The sequence below is a fragment of the Typopeltis vanoorti genome, chromosome 16 (assembly GCF_054136105.1).
Source record: "Typopeltis vanoorti isolate ZY-2024b chromosome 16, IOZ_Tvanoo_1.0, whole genome shotgun sequence".
NCBI lineage: Eukaryota > Metazoa > Arthropoda > Arachnida > Uropygi > Thelyphonidae > Typopeltis > Typopeltis vanoorti.
In genome coordinates, this window is record NC_143564.1 from 30,059,974 (window position 1) to 30,077,806 (window position 17,833).

The 17,833-nt window shown below is 33.8% G+C and overlaps 1 protein-coding gene across 1 annotated transcript in view; it reads left to right on the top strand.

Moving 5' to 3' along the window:
• The window catches only part of Set1 (SET domain containing 1), a 318,942-nt gene that overhangs the window by 50,036 nt on the left and 251,073 nt on the right, over positions 1 to 17,833 (top strand). The window contains exon 3 of the mRNA XM_090405939.1: positions 8,121 to 8,225. Within this exon, the coding sequence (XP_090262065.1) occupies positions 8,121 to 8,225 (105 nt within the window). The remainder of the gene's footprint in view (positions 1 to 8,120; positions 8,226 to 17,833) is intronic.

Below are 17,833 nucleotides of genomic sequence, written 5' to 3' on the forward strand. Positions count from 1 at the left end.
TTCGGCCATGGGTTTGATTAATAACAAGCCACTGAAAGCATCTATCTCTTAAGTTTGCGCATAGCGAAAAAAGGGAAACCTCATTCTATCGGGGAAAATTTACTACTTCCAGCTATAAAAGATGTAAAAACTATGTTTGGCAACAAGTTACTAAAAGATGATGATTTGACTCCTCTTTCAATGACACTGTAGGTCACAGAATTAATGATGAGGCAGGTGACGTAGAATCTCAGTTAATTGAAAGAGTTAAGAAGAGCCCTTATTATGCGTTACAAATAGATGAGACTACTGATGTTACAGATGATGCGCATGATAACAACATTCATAACGATATTCTGTTTTGTAGAACTTTGTCATCCCGAACAACTGGAGAAGAAATATTTCACACTCTCAATAATCGCATAATATTCAAAGGGATCCAGTAGGAACAATGTATGGGCTTCTGTTCGGGTGGAGCTCGCACCCTTACAGGCATGCATAGTTGGGGGTTGTTTCTATGGTTAAGGAAGTGTCTCTGAATATGAATTGAATATATTGTTTCATACATAGGGAAAGGTTGGCCTCCAACGGAATTTAAAACTGTGCTATACAGTGCTGTAAAGGTAGTTAATTTTCTTAATGCTCGACTGTTAAATAACAGATTATTTTCAGTACTCTGCGATGAAATGGGCATTGAATATATATACAACTTTCGCTTCATTCTGAAATTCGCTGGCTTTCCAGAGGCAAAGTACTAACAAGATTATCTCAATTAAGACAAGAAATATTATTGTTTGTAAATGAATGTAATTCTAATTTTGCATCACTCCTTGTTGACGAAGAATGGTTAACAGCACTATTCTATCTTTCAGACATTGTTTTCGAAATTAAATGAACTAAATTTCTCCCTTCAGGGATCAAGAACAGTTAATTCCTTAACTGTTCTTGATGCCTTCGACAAAATAAAGGCATTCGAGGGGAAAAAAAAAAAAACTGGTGTTGTGCATTAGTTATATAAAAGACAGATGATTTGCACCTTTTCCAACATTGGAATCCTTTTGATCTTTTTGTTGATTCTGAATTTCTGGAATGGATTTGTGATCACCTCAAAACTCTGAAACAGAATTTTGAAACATGTTTTCCGAATAACTTTTATAAGAAATTTTTGTGGATTCGAGATCTATTTCAAGCTTATAGTCACGAGAACAACCTTTCATTATCAAAAAAAGAGGAGTTAATTGAGCTTTCAAGTAACAGTGGACTTAAAATGCAATTCCGTGATCTTGGTCTGGCTCGATTTTGGATCTCGCCTTCAGTGAGAAGTGAATTTCTTTGTGAGAAAGGATTTTCACCACTTCAAATAAAAACAAACTACAGAAATCTTCTTAGTGTGTGTGCCAATCTGCGACTGAAGTTGACTAATATTGAACCAGATATCCAGCAATTCTGCAAAGGCCGAGAAGCTGACCCATCTCATTAAAAGTAAGTAGTAACATAATTATATGATATTATTTATTTAGACTACAGTTTCTGTTACTGGTTTTGGAATTAATCCATTTCATCAGTTGGGGATGAAACGAAAGTTAAGCAAAGTGATGTCACGGTGAAGATCAGATCTGCTGGCAAGGAGGATAGCTGCCTGCATCCCGTTTAGCGAAGTTCCGTATCATGCAGTCGCTTGTGGGAATATGCAGCCGAGCACACTTAATCCGTCACATGCAGACAACAACATCCATACGGTCACGGATTGTACAGAAACACACATCACAACGTAACAAATACAAGCACACATAGGACGGATATAAATAAAACCACCATACGATTAATGAATCTGCCAGATTTACAATGACCACTGTTGGCCACATTTGTACTAATCACGTTATGGTGATGGTTTTAATTATATCCTTCACCATAACGTGATTAGTACAAATCACATGCACATGGTCGCTGGTGGGAAAATGCGCCCGACCGCTTGGATGGTACTTTGCAACTGATATCGTGGGTTGGACTGTTTATAGATATCAGGAAGGATCTCGCATAACAGGATGCCTTAAATTTTTTTGCTAGTCATGGAAAACTCAGGGAAATAAGGCGATTCGTATCAGCCTTATTTCCCTGAAGATAAGAACAACATTTTCCCTTCGTCTCACAACACACTTAGCCGAATGGAACAGTTTACATGTCACAGGTCGAATCATAGAGTGCATGAAGATAAAAGTTGTTGTGGGGCTAGCTTCATGAGTATGGTAGATGAATGGGGATAACGTATAAAATATAAAATTTGCTGTGGGTAGATCAATGGGGATTTAAGATGTTCGTCGTTGTGGGCAGATGAATGAAGGCTTCAGCAGGACAGCGCTGACATTCCCCATTCATTTGCCTATCGTACCAATGGCCCTAAAAATGTTGTTGCGTGAGCTTGAGTGTGGGTAGATGAATGGGGGTATCAGCGGGACGGTGCAAAAATACCCATTCATTTGTCCACAGCAAATCGGAAACTGATACATGTTATTTGTTTAATAAAAATTAAAACTTTGTTCAGTGATGATACTTTTAATCGTTTACTTCCAATTTAATTATGTTTCCATATGTATTCAAAACATGCTTTTAGATTTATTATGTTATAAAAGGCACAGTTTTCCAAAATGTTGGTAATCCCCACATACATTTAGAAAAAAAAAAAATTACATAACGTAGTGGTACGTAGAATTGTTTTAGGCATTTTACTGGTCCTTGGGCTTAGAAAGATTGAGCAACACTGATCTGGAGCATACACTTATATACGAAGAAATAAGCTGCACTACAATCTACATGGCATGCTAAAGTTACTGATAATCCTTTACAACTATTGGCGTGACCTCTGGTGGGGGAAAAACCCTTAGATCAAAACTGGTGTTATTATTATCATCTATTAGGGTACAAAATTAAATTAAGCTGGAGAGCAACATGTTTACATTTATAATAAATAAAAATCAAAAAATTACTTGTACAAGTATACATATAAATTACAACTAACTGGTATTGGATAATGGCCAATAAAAGCTGAAAGATTGCTTAGTCCTAAAGTCGAGGTTTGCTGGAAACTAAGTGGGCTGAATGTACCATCCAAATTCTTAGGATTTTTATGCGACCATTATTGTGAAGATTAGGGTAGTTAATCAAAATTTCACAGGCTTCTTTAAATTTCTGTTTATGCCAGGGGTTTTTGTACAATGTAACGAGCAAGTACTTTTCCAATCAATTTAGTGTAGGGTGTTAAGAGCGTGATCTGAGAGGCCTGTTCCGGCCTTAAATCATCGTTGAATCTTAAGAGGATGTCCTGGTTTTCTTTTTCCTAATGGTTTGTAATTTACAGCTTGTTTTAGTAATCTGTCTGTTTTCATTCTTTCAATGTGTTCCATCCATATGTGTTTATATTTTAATTTTTTCTATTACTGATTCCTGGTTTAATTCTTTCATAATTTCTTTTGTGATTGAATAGAGTATACTGTGCAGTTTTTCTTATAAACTTAATTTCATCTGTTATTAATCTTTGTCATTTTGTTTTATTGTCCAGATTTCACTTCCATACAATTGGACTGGTAGGGCTAATGTATTGTATACTTTTAGTCTGGTTTGCTTTTATACTAGGTTTGATTTAAATATAGAGTTATTACACCTGTTATTTTTAAATATTCATCCTAGGTAGTTAAATGAATTCACCTGTTTTAAAATCTTGTTATCTATTACTATTTTAGTTCTTACTGGATCTTGTTGTTTAAAGGCTATCGTTTTTGATTTTTCTGTTGTTTTTGATGTTTCTGATATTATCATTCCATAATCTTTGGCTATCTTATTTAAATTTAAAAGACCTTTCTGTAAGTTATCTTCAGAATTTGTAATTATTTGATCATTGGCAAAAAGGAGAGTGTTTAAGTTCATGGTAGAAGAAAGTTATATTGTATACTTTCTTCTTGATGGAAATTTTTATTCCATTTTATTATTATTTCATTTAGATAAATATTAAAAAGAATTGCTTAAAGGGGACATCCCTGTTAGACTCCTTGGTTTATTTCTCTCCTATATGATAGCCCATAATTTAATCTTATTTGTATTTGATTATTTTCATATATGCTTATGATAGCTTTTAGAATATTATTTGGTATTTGTCTTTCTTTTAATGTGTTAAATAAAATGATTTTTCAAAGTCCATAAATGTAATATGTGTTTCTAAATTGTACTCTCTTCTTTTCTCTATTATTAATTTTAGGCAGAAGGCTGGGTCTATACATGATTGTCTTTTTTCTAAATCCATTCTGTACTTCTAAAATAAAGTTTTCAGAATATCTTATTAGTTTGTTATTTAAAATTCTGCTATATATTTTGTAACAGGAATTTAGTATACTTATACATAACTCCATAGTTTTGAAGGTCATCTCTACTACCTTTTTATAGATAGAGATCGCAATTGCTTTTTTTCCATTCTATTTGGGGGAAGGGGGGGGGGTTACTAGTTGAATAGATTTTATAATTTTTCTTTGAACCATGGTTCCTGCATATTTATATAATTTATATAAACCTAACTTATCCTTTCCAGTTGATTTTCTGTTTCTTGTTTCTTTCAGGCTGATTTCTAATTCTTATTTAGTTTTTTCATTTTCATTAAATGTTTTCCAGTTATCTTTTTTAAAATATTTGTCCACAATTCTGTATAGAAAAATAGAAATTCTTCTAATTTCAATTCAGCATTTAATTTTATGTTTTCTTTAGTATCTGTACTTAAATGTTTCAAAATCTTGTATATACGTTGGGTCTTGTTTTTTTATAAATCATGTTCTAAATTAGAAACAAATTTGTTTCATGATTCTCTGTCTTTTTCTGACTTCTCTTTCAGCTGTGGCTCTTATTCTTTTATATTCTATTAAATTTTTTAATCTTTTACTACTTAATCATTTATGATAGGCTTCTTTTTTCATTTTGATTTTATCATCCCATATCTTCAGTTTTTTTTTTCTTTTAGCAAATTTTTTGGTCTTTCCTAAGCTGTCATTTGCTGCTCTATTTAATATCGTTTTTATATTAAGCCATTCTATTTCTTCATTTTGTTTTATTTTATCTAAATATTGGTTAATTCCTTGTTCTTATAGCCATTGTATATTTGTGTCATTTAATAATCTAGTTTTATAAACAAATGTTTTAAATTTTCTTTCTGTTCTTGTTATTTGTAGCCATTTAGGTGGTAATCTTAACTTTATTTTAAGGAGGAAGTCGCTACTTACTCCATATTCTCTGTGAACTGTAACATCTAAAGAGAACTTTGTCTTTCCATTTAAGATAAAGTAATCTAATATTCATTTCCATCCTCTTGCTGCTAAAGTATATTTATGTATTGCTTTATGTTTATAGAAAGAATTCATTGTTTTAAGGTTATTATAAACTACAAAGTCGATCAATTTTTTTTTTACCATTCCTGAGAATATGTTTAGAATATGTTCTCCATATATTCCTATATTATTATTAATTTTTATGTTTCCAATTCTTGCATTTAAGCCTCCTGCTAATATTACATAATAATTGTTATTTATTCTATTATACTGTATATATATATTTTGCAATTGATAATAAAATTCAATATTATCCTCTTCTCTTCCTTCTCTGGGACATATAAACCAAATATTGCTAAATAACCTCTATCTATTTTTATTCTAGCTTCTGTTATTCGTTTATTCTATAGTTAATAATATTTTAACTGTTTTGAAAGGGAACTATAAATCCAAATAATAACACCCTTGTGATCTTTGGTATCTATGAACTCTACTATATACAGTAAAATGCTATTTTTACGTTTTCCTGCCATTTATGTAATTTTCCATTGGTCCCGTCTTAAGGCCTATTCGTACGATATATTGTTTTCCCACCATTAACCACTTCATGTGGACATTATTTCCTGTGACTTGCGTTTTTTTCTCGGGTGGCAATACTGATTTTCGAATCGATTTCTGTGGAAATCTGAGCATTTCTTTTCCCAAATGGCTGTAGTTTAGTTTCTGCCATCATGGTGACTTGCTCGCTTGCAGCAGTAATGTAGTGATGAGCGATCCTGTGATTTTTCAATCACAGTATGAATTGATATCGCAGAATTTCTGCTGCGTAATTTAGCATGTGAAAATTGCTTTCAAGTTGCGGTGGTGGATTATCCATGTTAGTAACATGGAGAAAAAAGACAGAAAATGTATTTCGGTAGGAGAAAAGATGGCAATTCTATGACGTGTAGATTGGCATGCCGGAACACGTGTGCATTTAGCAAAAGATCTTGGACTCTTCGTGTTCACTTTGAACCCAATAGTAAAAACAGGTCAAGCATTGTACTCAATGCAAAGCAATCTGGTGCTTTGTCAAAAAAAAAAAAAAAAAAGCAAAAACAATCGACATTTAAAAATTTTTTTTTAAATAGATAAATATAAGTAATTGTAAATTCATTTATTTTCAGTTATTAAATTTTGTAATCTAGTATGTAGACTCGCATCCTAGCAGTAAGTCATCTTTTAGCCCTTTTTTTAATATTTTTTTACATTTCCTGCTATTTACACTTTTTTCAATCAGTCTCCTGAAAAAGTGTAAAAAAAAAGGGGGGGGGTTTACTGTATTACGTTAAAATTTTCATTTTTCCTTTTAATTTCTTTTTTGTTTCAGTGATTACTGATATTTGAAAATTTCTTTCATTTAATATTTGATCTAATTCTATTTCTTTATATGCTATTCCTCGTACATTCCAGTTTGTTATGTATTATATTTTGTCATTTCGATTACCTTTCTCTGTTGGCTTAAAAATAGATTAATTTTCTCTATGTCAGGTGACTAGCCTGGCGATGGATAATCCAGTGGCAGAGCTGCTACCTTAAGGCTTCTGAGCTAGCCTTCTTCCAAATTTAAACTCGTAGGAGGAATAGGGTATTTGAAGAGGAAAGAGTAGATTTTAGAGGGGGATATAGATATGGACCAGAAATGGAAAGATTTTATAGCCCTCGAGTACTCTAAGAGCATAAGGGTCATAAAATTAGAAAGGTTGGTTGATGAGGCCTTATAGGAAGATTAAAGTGAGTGGATCTTCCTCAAAGTAGAGGAAGAAGAGGATAGATCCAGCTAGGGGACCACGAGAGTGCCACTTCCTTTACAATGAAGATGATTGCTCTGTTGGTGCACAAGTCCTTATTCAATATATTCAGATCACCCCACCATATCTCTCGGGCTCCCCTATCCGCCACCCGGGGGATACGCTCTAGAGGTTACAGGTTACTTATAGCACACGAAAATTGGAAACCCTTCGTAAGACACAAACATCCATTCCACAGTAAAATTCAAACACCTATCTGACACATGGATAGAGAGTAGATGCTCAACACTCAGCTAATCATGCCAAGACTTTAACTACAATACCATACTCTGTAGAACTGTGAATGTATTGAATTGGCTCTCTGGTTATTTTCTGTTTTTATAGATTTTATAGATGAAAGATTTTATAGCCCTCGAGTACTCTAAGAGCATAAGGGTCATAAAATTAGAAAGGTTGGTTGATGAGGCCTTATAGGAAGATTAAAGTGAGTGGATCTTCCTCAAAGTAGAGGAAGAAGAGGATAGATCCAGCTAGGGGACCACGAGAGTGCCACTTCCTTTACAATGAAGATGATTGCTCTGTTGGTGCACAAGTCCTTATTCAATATATTCAGATCACCCCACCATATCTCTCGGGCTCCCCTATCCGCCACCCGGGGGATACGCTCTAGAGGTTACAGGTTACTTATAGCACACGAAAATTGGAAACCCTTCGTAAGACACAAACATCCATTCCACAGTAAAATTCAAACACCTATCTGACACATGGATAGAGAGTAGATGCTCAACACTCAGCTAATCATGCCAAGACTTTAACTACAATACCATACTCTGTAGAACTGTGAATGTATTGAATTGGCTCTCTGGTTATTTTCTGTTTTGATGTTTAAATCCCAGTTGGGATTTAAACATGTCTTGCTATATAAAGGTTTATATAAATTTATAAATATGGAAAAAATGCAATATTTTTAAAGTAAAATATTATTTATATACTGTATGATTATTTTATAAGTGATGAATATTTTATAATATGTTTGTTTTATCGATAGAAAGAAACTGTGTATCCTCCTGTACAAGTTAGAGATCCTAGGTCACGCTTTGCAACCTTATGGACAAAGAGTGAAGTGGCTGATCTTCCAGTTCCTAGGTTTAAGGTATGTATGTTTTGTGTATGCACTTTTTGCTTATATATGGCTGATTAACACTGAAGGAAATTGTAACATAACTATCTATTACTGAATTTAGTGCCACTACTAGTTTTGTTCCATTGTCAAAAGACTTGGGCAGATACAAATGTATAGAAAATATATGGCAAAAGACTGATATAAACATTACAAGTATAGTAACTGTCATTACTGTAAGAAATGGCTCTTAACTAATGGATATATTGCTTGAAAATATCAGTCATAAATCAAGCATATACTAACTCATGTCTCAGTCACAGCTGAAGGATATGGTTACACTATATTAGGTTCAAAGGAACAATTGTAAAAAGAGGTGCATAGATAAAAAAAAAAAAAAAAATAATAATAATAATAATAATAATTTTAAATAATTATTAATATTTAAAAACAGAAACTTATGAACAATTAAGTGATCATTTCCCAAAACTTGGAAATTGGCATGCAGCCCGATCAGTTGACATTCAGACAATTTCATAGCATTTCACGTGTTTCAAGGAAACGACAATCAAAATCGAATTTGCCAGAATGAAGCTTTGTCTGTTCCAAAGAATTCTGTGCTTAGTATTAATAGTGTGAGAAGCATGGCCAGACTTGTTGGATTCCAAAAATATAATATAGATATTCTTCAATTCTAATCAAGGCAGAATGACTAGTCTGTCCAAAATAGCAAAGATAACAAGAGCAGGGTACTTGATAGACACCTGGTAAGGTAAGGAAAGATGTGGTAATGTATCTTTGTAGAAATTTAGAAGAAAGACTGCTTTTGTGCTGGTTTGAAGGAAGCATATAGATTGAATTTAGAAAGAATTCATGTTATTTGTTCCAAGGTTCCTTTAAGGTAAGGTATTGAAATTCTTTTCAATTGTAGTCTTGTAGGATGATAATGATCAATTTTTTTTTTTTTTTTTGAATGGCAGTTTTATTGTACCCATCTGCACAGTTAGCCGAATGGTTATGCGTTCCGCAACCATATGCCTGGGAAAGAAGTGTCCTGCGTTTGATTCTCGTTGCCAACATGAGGAGCTAAGGATCTTTCTCAGGCATAGCCAAGTTAGCTGGTCTTGGGCATGGATGCAGGACTTTTCTCCCCAGTTTATCTGGGGTTTTTCCTGCCTCAAAACAGGCAAACCGGTCTTAAGAACACTACTCTTCACAAACAATTACACATGTTTGAGCATGGGATAACAACCCCCACCTTGTAGTGAGTCATGAAACCCAAAAAAGGGAGACCGAGGCCCTACGTGGGGCTGTTGTGCCAATAGAAGAAGTTTTGATACAAAATTGATAATGGAAAAAACTCGCGTACAAAGATTATTTAATAGTATAATTTTCGCCTGTGTGTCACAGGCATCTTCAGTACATTAAGCTCAAATTAAACAATAACTGACAATTCCATAAAGTGCCACCTAAGTAGCTGGTGTAAGATAACTAAAAACGTCAATAACTTTCCTAAAAAAAATATAAAAAAAAATCAATACAATAAAATGTTAGGAAAGATTAGCTGATTTGTAAAGTGCTATCTCCCATAAAGGGGGATAGATGTAAGCCGTCGGATCTGTTTAAGTTAGGAGAATGAAGTAGAGTTTCACATGTTTCTTTATAAAGGCATTCCATGAGAAACTGACTTTTGTGAAGAACTCTTATCTTTCTCCAATGAACTCTGTGTATAGTGAAGATGCCATGTTCTGCAAGTCCAGACTTTTCAGGTTTAAAGTATTCAATATAAGATTTCGACCGTTCAGAAAAATCTCCACCTTTCTCACTTCTCCTATGGACAAGCTTCCACATCTTAATCATCCAGGTGTCTACCAGATTCCGTGCTCTTATGGATTATCTTATTTCGGACAAACGGGAAGATTTGCCTCTATTCGGCTAGAAGAATACCAATCTCATATTGAATACTTTAAACCTGAAACGCCTGGACTTGCAGAACATTCCATCTTCACTAGACACAGAGTTCATTGGAGAAAGACAAGAGTTCTTCACAAAAGTCAGTTTCTCATGGAACACCTTTATAAAGAAACATGTGAAACTCTACTTCATTCTCCGAACTTAAACAGATCCAACGGCTTACGTCTGTCCCCTTTATAGGAGATTGTACTTTACAAATCAGCTAATCTTTCCTAACTTTTTTTTTTTTTAGGAAAGTTATTGACCTTTTTAGTTATCTTACACCAGCTACTTAGGTGGCGCTTTTTGGAATTGTCAGTTATTGTTTAATTTGAGCTTAATGTACTGAAGATGCCTGTGTCACACAGGCGAAAATTATTCTATTAAATAATCTTTGTAGGTGAGTTTTTTTCGTTATTAATTTTGTATCTATGTCTACTCACGGTATACCGCTTTTAAAACTTAGAAGTTTTGTTGTATCTATTACATATTAGATTGCTTTTAATTTTATTCAGTTCATCTAACAAAAGGGTATCAGAAGAGTAGATCGTGTGAGCTCTATGTGCAAGACTTAATAATAACTATCATTCTTTGAATGATAGTGGGAAAATGAGTGAATATATCTGCCAATAAAGGTTGACTGCTGATAAACTGAAAATTCAATATTTCTTGTAGATAGCATACAGAAAAACACGTACTGAATGTTATATTGATGTTGCATACATTGATACCGGAATACAAGGAGTTTATTTTCTCTAGGAACTGAAATAACTTCGACTCAGAGTGGGACCAGATTGCAAATATTTCTAATAAAATTCTATGTATATTTTGTTCCATGTGTAAGCCATGAAAGTTAATTGAACATTCCTTGAATATTAGTCAGCCATATAAATAAAAAGTAATTAATTTCTTAAATGCCAGAAAAGTTTGTATAATACTTGCACATATCACATTACAAAATTATATGAACAACTATTTTTACAAATTTAACAAATCACTAGTCTACAATTGCTGATGGCCATTCCACTGGGTAGATATTTCCACCAAATGCTGCTAAATGGGCAAAATACCTATGCCCACTATCTTAACTATCTAGTAAGGAATTGGTGTGGGCTAATCAGACCATTGCTATTCCCCCCCCCCCCCTTCTGGAAACCCTTTCAACATAACCTTTGTATGGGGGTCATTTCCACACAACCGTCACAATGTATGCAACATCAATATAACATTCAGTATTCATTTTTCTGTATGCTATCTACAAGAAATTCTAACCACAACTAGAAGCACCCCCACCCTTAACATCACTGCTGTCACATTTGGAATTGTACGCATCAAGTTTCTGATATGCATCCTCAGGGTGTGTACATGATTGTTGCTAATGTCATGTCAGTAATTTTCCTCCAAACCATTCTATCACTTGTCCCAACATCAGTATTATCAAACCTTATATTTGTCTTCTAGAGCACTTCAAACTGAATCAGTTGGCCTAGATCTTGGTCTTTACTGCCTGAAATCATGCACCTGTTTTACTCACCTATCTTTCCCATTCTGTTTAAGTTGGCATTGAACCTTATATAAACTCAGACATTCTTGAATTCTAACAATGTCAAATCTTTCTGTGGTTAAGAAGTTCGATATAATTATTTCTGTTTTATGACCACATCTTTATTAAGCAAAACTTGTTTTTAATACTAAACAAGTACTAAAAAACAACACCCGACAACAAGTTTCGTTGGTCATCAGACTAACATCTTCAGTGGTAAAGAGAACTAAAAGCTTAAAGCACAAACTACTAGAAATTACGAAAATTAGTTCATTTGTTGGTATTGTGAACATCTAAATAGTTTGTTTTAAATAAAAAAAAAACGAATAACAGATCTATATAACTGTTAATGCGTGTTAGTTGGAGACAATGCTATTTGTTGTTGCATTCTGTGGTTCACGCTCACTCTGTCCGAGGTCTGAATTCTGAAAAAACAATGACCAAACTTGATTTAAAATCAAACCTTTGGTTTTTGTAGGAATATGTTAGGTTTTAATAAACAATGACAAGTTTGGTCATAGTTTATTAAAAATTTACCAGTTTCAGACCTCGGACAGAGTGAGCATGAACCACAGAAATCAACAACAAATAGCATTCTCTCCAACTAACATGCAATTTGTTGTGTAGATCTGTTATTCGGTTTTTTAACAAACTGTTTAGATGTTCACAATACCAACAAATGAACTAATTTTCTTAATTTCTAGTAGTTTGTGCTTCAAACTTTTAGTTCTCTTTACCCCTGAAGATGAAAGTTACTTGTTTAGTTTTAAAAACAGTTTTCTTGAATAAACATCTGGTCACAAAACCAGAATAATTATATTGAACTTCTTAACCGCAGAAACCTCTCCAGGAATATAGAAACTCACGGCAAGTTTAATTGGTCTGAAGTTTCACAATTTGAGAAATTATGCATTAAAAAGCAGAACTTTATCAACCGTTTTGATATTTTTAATCCATTGCAGAGACAATGAAATTATTCCCAAGTTCATAAAAATCAAACACACATTCAATGCCTTATTGGAGTTGAATTATATTACATGTATCCTGGTTAATCTTGGACAATTCTGCTCTAGTAGCTGCAATTCAAAAGAACAGAATTAGCTGTATTGAGAGAAAGAATTGCAGCTACTAGAGCAGAATTGTCCAAGATTAACCAGGATACTTGTAATATACATAATGAACTGGCCACATCACTGCTGTCAGAACTATGGAATAACATAGACACTATCACATACAATAAAGCTACAATGGTGTCTGGGGGAAAAAAATGCAACCTAATCAAAAAATTTAATTCTCTTCTAAAAGAAAAATAAAGGAAACATCTAGATCACTCCAAAGTAGTAATTAACCTCTCCTCGAGTGTTCTAATGAGGGATGAACAAATCTTCTTATGAAATGCTTTAATTTTGATGTAACGCCACGACAAGTCCTGAAAATATTGATATCATAGCCCAAATTGAAAAAGGAATAAGAAGTGTACCAGGAGATATAGCAGATCTGATCTGCATTCAAAGTGTAGCATTACTATTCAATTGCAAATTACCACCAAAAAAACAGAATTTGCAGCCCTTAATAAACTCAAATCAGACAAAAACATAGTCATAATAAAAGCAGACAAAGGCAATGCCACAGTGATTTTAAACTCAGAAGATTATAACAACAAAATTAAAAAACCTTCTTGAAGATTCCAATACCTACACAGCATTAGATAGGGACTCCACTTGGCGAACTCACAGCAATACCAATGAACTTATCAAGAATATACCAAATTGGTCTAAGGAACTAAAAAAAAATGTACAATTCAAACATACACTAGTGCCTAGAATATATGGAGTCCCTAAAATTCATAAAAAAGATATACTGCTAAGACTGATAGTGGATGGAAGGGACTCTCCTACCTCAAATCTGGAAACACCTTACAAACTTGATTTTACCACATATAGGAAAAACACCATCGTTCATTAAGAAGAGCACAGACTTCATAGAAAAAGTAAAAGATATACACACAGATCCTTCAGACATATTAGTGAGTCTGATGTAGTCAGCCTTTTCACAAAGATTCAAAGAAATGAAACAGTAAATCCTAGAAAATCTCTTCCCACCAGACATTGTACGGCTCTACAAACATTTCATAAAAAATAATATAAAATTAGTTTAATCCTTTATCCAAGTGTGAGCAAACAAAGTTTGCGTCTGAAAGTATCTTCAGGACTGGGGTAAGGTGGTACAACACCAGGGAAACTCGTTGCAAAGGTGGAGCAAGATACCAACACCTATCTCAGTATCTCCTATAATGCAGATGTGTTTTGCGTTATAGGAGATACTGAGATAGGAGTGTTGGTAGCTTGCTCCACCTTTGCAACGAGTTGCCCTGGTGTTGTATCATCTTACCCCAGTCCTGAAGATAATTTCAGGCGCAAACTTTGTTTGCTCACACTTGGAAAAAGGATTAAACTAATTTTATTATACTCGAACCAAGTGAAAAATAAATTTTCAACATCTTTCTCTAAATCCAGAGTAATTTTTTAAAAAAGGGTGGCACACCATTTGGCAACTCCTATGGGTAGAGATGACCTGCTAAAGCTTCTGCCTGGTATCTCCACTTGGGCCTGGCTCCCACTGAAGAGACCTCAATAAAGGTCAAAACTAGTCTGGGTAGTGGCCCTTCCCTTAATGCATAACATTAGACATATCTGCAAGGAGATGTGTTTCGCATTATAGGAGATACTGAGATAGGAGTGTTGGTAGCTTGCTCCACCTTTGCAACGAGTTGCCCTGGTGTTGTACCACATTACCCCAGTTCCGAAGATACTTTCAGGCGCAAACTTTGTTTGCTCACACTTGGATAAAGGATTAAATTAATTTTATTATACTCTAACCAAGTGAAAAATAAATTTTCAACATCAAAAAAATTTCATTAAAAACGCGTTTTTCCTTTACCAAGACAAATTCTGGGAACAAAAAGGACTAGCAATGGGTTCACGTCTCTCACCAGTCTAGCAAACCTCTACATGGAAAATTTTGAAAATAATGCTTTACAAAACTGGCACAAAAAACCAAAACTATGGCTCTGCTATGTGGACGATGTCTTCATCATTTGGCCAGGAACAGCACTAGAACTGACTATATTTCAAGACTATCTTAATAACTTGCATCCTAACATAAAATTCACTCTGGAACCAGAAGAAAATAAAAAAAAGTTCCTTTCCTAGACATCCTTATAGAAATAAATGAAAGAAAAAACAGATTATCATTCTCCATCTATAGAAAACCAACAAACACAGGAAGATTTCTGCACGCTACTTCACCTCACATCACCACCTCAAGCATAAAATAGGCCTAATAAAAACCTTAAGGGATAAAACATACAACATCCCCAGTACAGAAGAAATACAATACTTAACACAAATCCTACAACTGAATGGTTTCAATACTAAGTTAATTAAGAAAATTCTCAATATAGCACCTACAAGGAACTTAAATAAACAAGATTTCAAGAAGTCACCCTTTCTTATATCAAGAATGTTGAGGTTAAATAGACATGGAGTGGTTATTACTAACACCAATGCCAACATAAAAATGTGCACAAAATCACATGGCGAGAAGAAGCAAGGAATAAGAAAAGTCTCATTGACTATATTATTGTTGATAGTGGTGTTTTCTCTGGTGCAGAACACTAGAAAGTATAGAGGATTTGAAATCGGAAGTGATCACCATTTAGTCTTAAGCAGGATAAAATTGAATTTCATATTGAAAAGAAAATGTAAGAAAGTTTTAAAATGAATAAAAGTTGAGCAGCTCTCAGATATGAACTGTAGACTAAAATATACAAACATTATTCAAGAAAAAATGAAAGAATTTGAGAACAGGAATCAAACCTTGGAGATTCAGAGGCAAGCTCTGAAGAAAACCTTGATTGATTCTGCCAGAGAGGCATGTGATGAGGTTGTCTGCAAGGATAGAAAAATCAGAACTCCCTGGTGCACACAGGAAGTTAAAGAGGCAGTGAAGGAAAAGAAGAAAGCATATCAAAAGTGCCTGGCAAATAAGTCGGCTTGTGCTCTTAGAGAATATAGAGACAAATGTAAGAAAGCTAAACACTGTGTAAAACTAGCTAAACAAAAGTCGTAGGAAGACTTTACTAAGAACATAGAAAATAAATATCAAGAAGGTGGCAAGATATTCTGGAGGTTGTTGAAGCTCAGAAATGGAGGAAAGAGTGCTGTGAAAGGAATTAGAGATGACAGAGGTGATATGAAAATTGGAGAAAAAGATATTCTTGAAGTATGGAGTAATTACTTCAAAAAATTGCTAAATGAAACAAGCAGTGATGACAGCACAGTGATTAAAAACAAAAAAAAAAAAGAACACTGACCAGAAATGCATCAAAAGTCTGAAATGTGGAAAGGCAGCTGGAGTAGATGATATAAGACCAGAAATGCTTAAGTATTGAGGTATAAAGGTTTTACAGTGGCTCAGATGGATGAATTCCTGATGATTGAAGTAGAACTCTCATAGTACCCATTTATAAAAAGGAAAATAAAACTGATTGTGAGAATTACAGAGGTATTTCTCTACTGAGTGTTCCTGGTAAGATTTATGCCGGCATACTTGAGAGATGGTTAAGAAGGATTGTCGAAGAGAAGCTTGGTGAGGAACAAAATTGGATTCAGGCCAAATAGAGGATGTCAGGATCAGATATTCACTTTACAACAAATGGTTGAAAAGTATTGGGAATATAACAAAGATCTGTGTTTAAGTTTTGTAGATCTGGAAAAAACATATTACAAGGTGCCAAGAGAGAAGCTATTCAAAACGCTACAGTTGTATGGTGTCAGTGGATCATTATATCAAACAATACTTAGTCTTTATTTGAGTTGTAAGTCAGCAGTTAGAATTGAAGGAAGTACAGGGAGATGGTTTAATGTTAAATCTGGTGTCAGACAAGGATGTACATTATCACCTCTGTTATTCATTATCTATATGGATTACATTATGAAGGAAAGTGGTATTAAACTCGATATCAAAATTGGAGATGCTTCTTATTGTCAGCTCCTTGCTTTATGCAGATGATGTTATACTGTCGTGACGACCTTTTCTGTCTATTTTCATGTTATGTTCTAAATCTGCCATCTTGGTTTCAAGTCACTCTTATGAATAAAATAACTAATTGAGAAGTGATCACCGATCCAAAAGTAGGGAAATTTATATTTATACTGCGCCACCCTATTCTCAGATTAGTCTATATAAATAGTAGGATCAATTCTAAATTAGGTTAGCAGTCTTCTCATTAGGCCGAATTATTTATTATCATTTTTACTTAGGATTCCCGCAAGATTCGAATATTTATGAACGGTGCAATAAAAAGGAATTCAGGCAAACACAACTTTTAGATTAAGAAAATAAAACATTTAATATATGATATGGTTAACAAATACAAGAACTCTATTTTAAAATGGAACTATACAATTAACTTAATACAACTTCTTAGGTCACTCATGCTAAATCAATGTTCTAACTTCCATTTACAATTCACAGTCTCAAAAACACAAATCTTCTTATCTCAGGTTAACATAACAACTTCACAATTAATCAGTCTTCACAAATCTATCAGCTCAATGTTTATATTCACAGCAGGCAATAAACTACGTAAGCAATATTCCAAGCAATTATATTCCGGACCTTGAGCATCAGAGAAATATCACAGTTAATGCTAAAATAGACAAACTTATACAACTACTCTTACCAGACAAATTCTTCAATACATCAAATTATTGAGAGAACACTTATGAATTAACTTAATTAACGTTAGCGGAACACACATAATAAAAATCTCCACAGTTTAAACTATACTACTGTTAGTCGCACTTCACTATTCCAAAAATACAGTAATTAGGTACTGGTATCTTCTCTTGTTCACTTTTCTCCAAGTAATCAATATAACCTTTTCCTAGGGCAACTTAGAATTTAATCGTAATCCAGATTAACTGGAACTAATCAGAATTTTCGCATTGACTGTCCAGTTTCCTTTTTATCTGATTACGACATTAACCTTTCTTCATAACAACAGTTGACTTCGCTTATAATATTAAACTTTATGATTCACTACTTATTGGTTCACTTTCGAACACTATTTCCATAAATT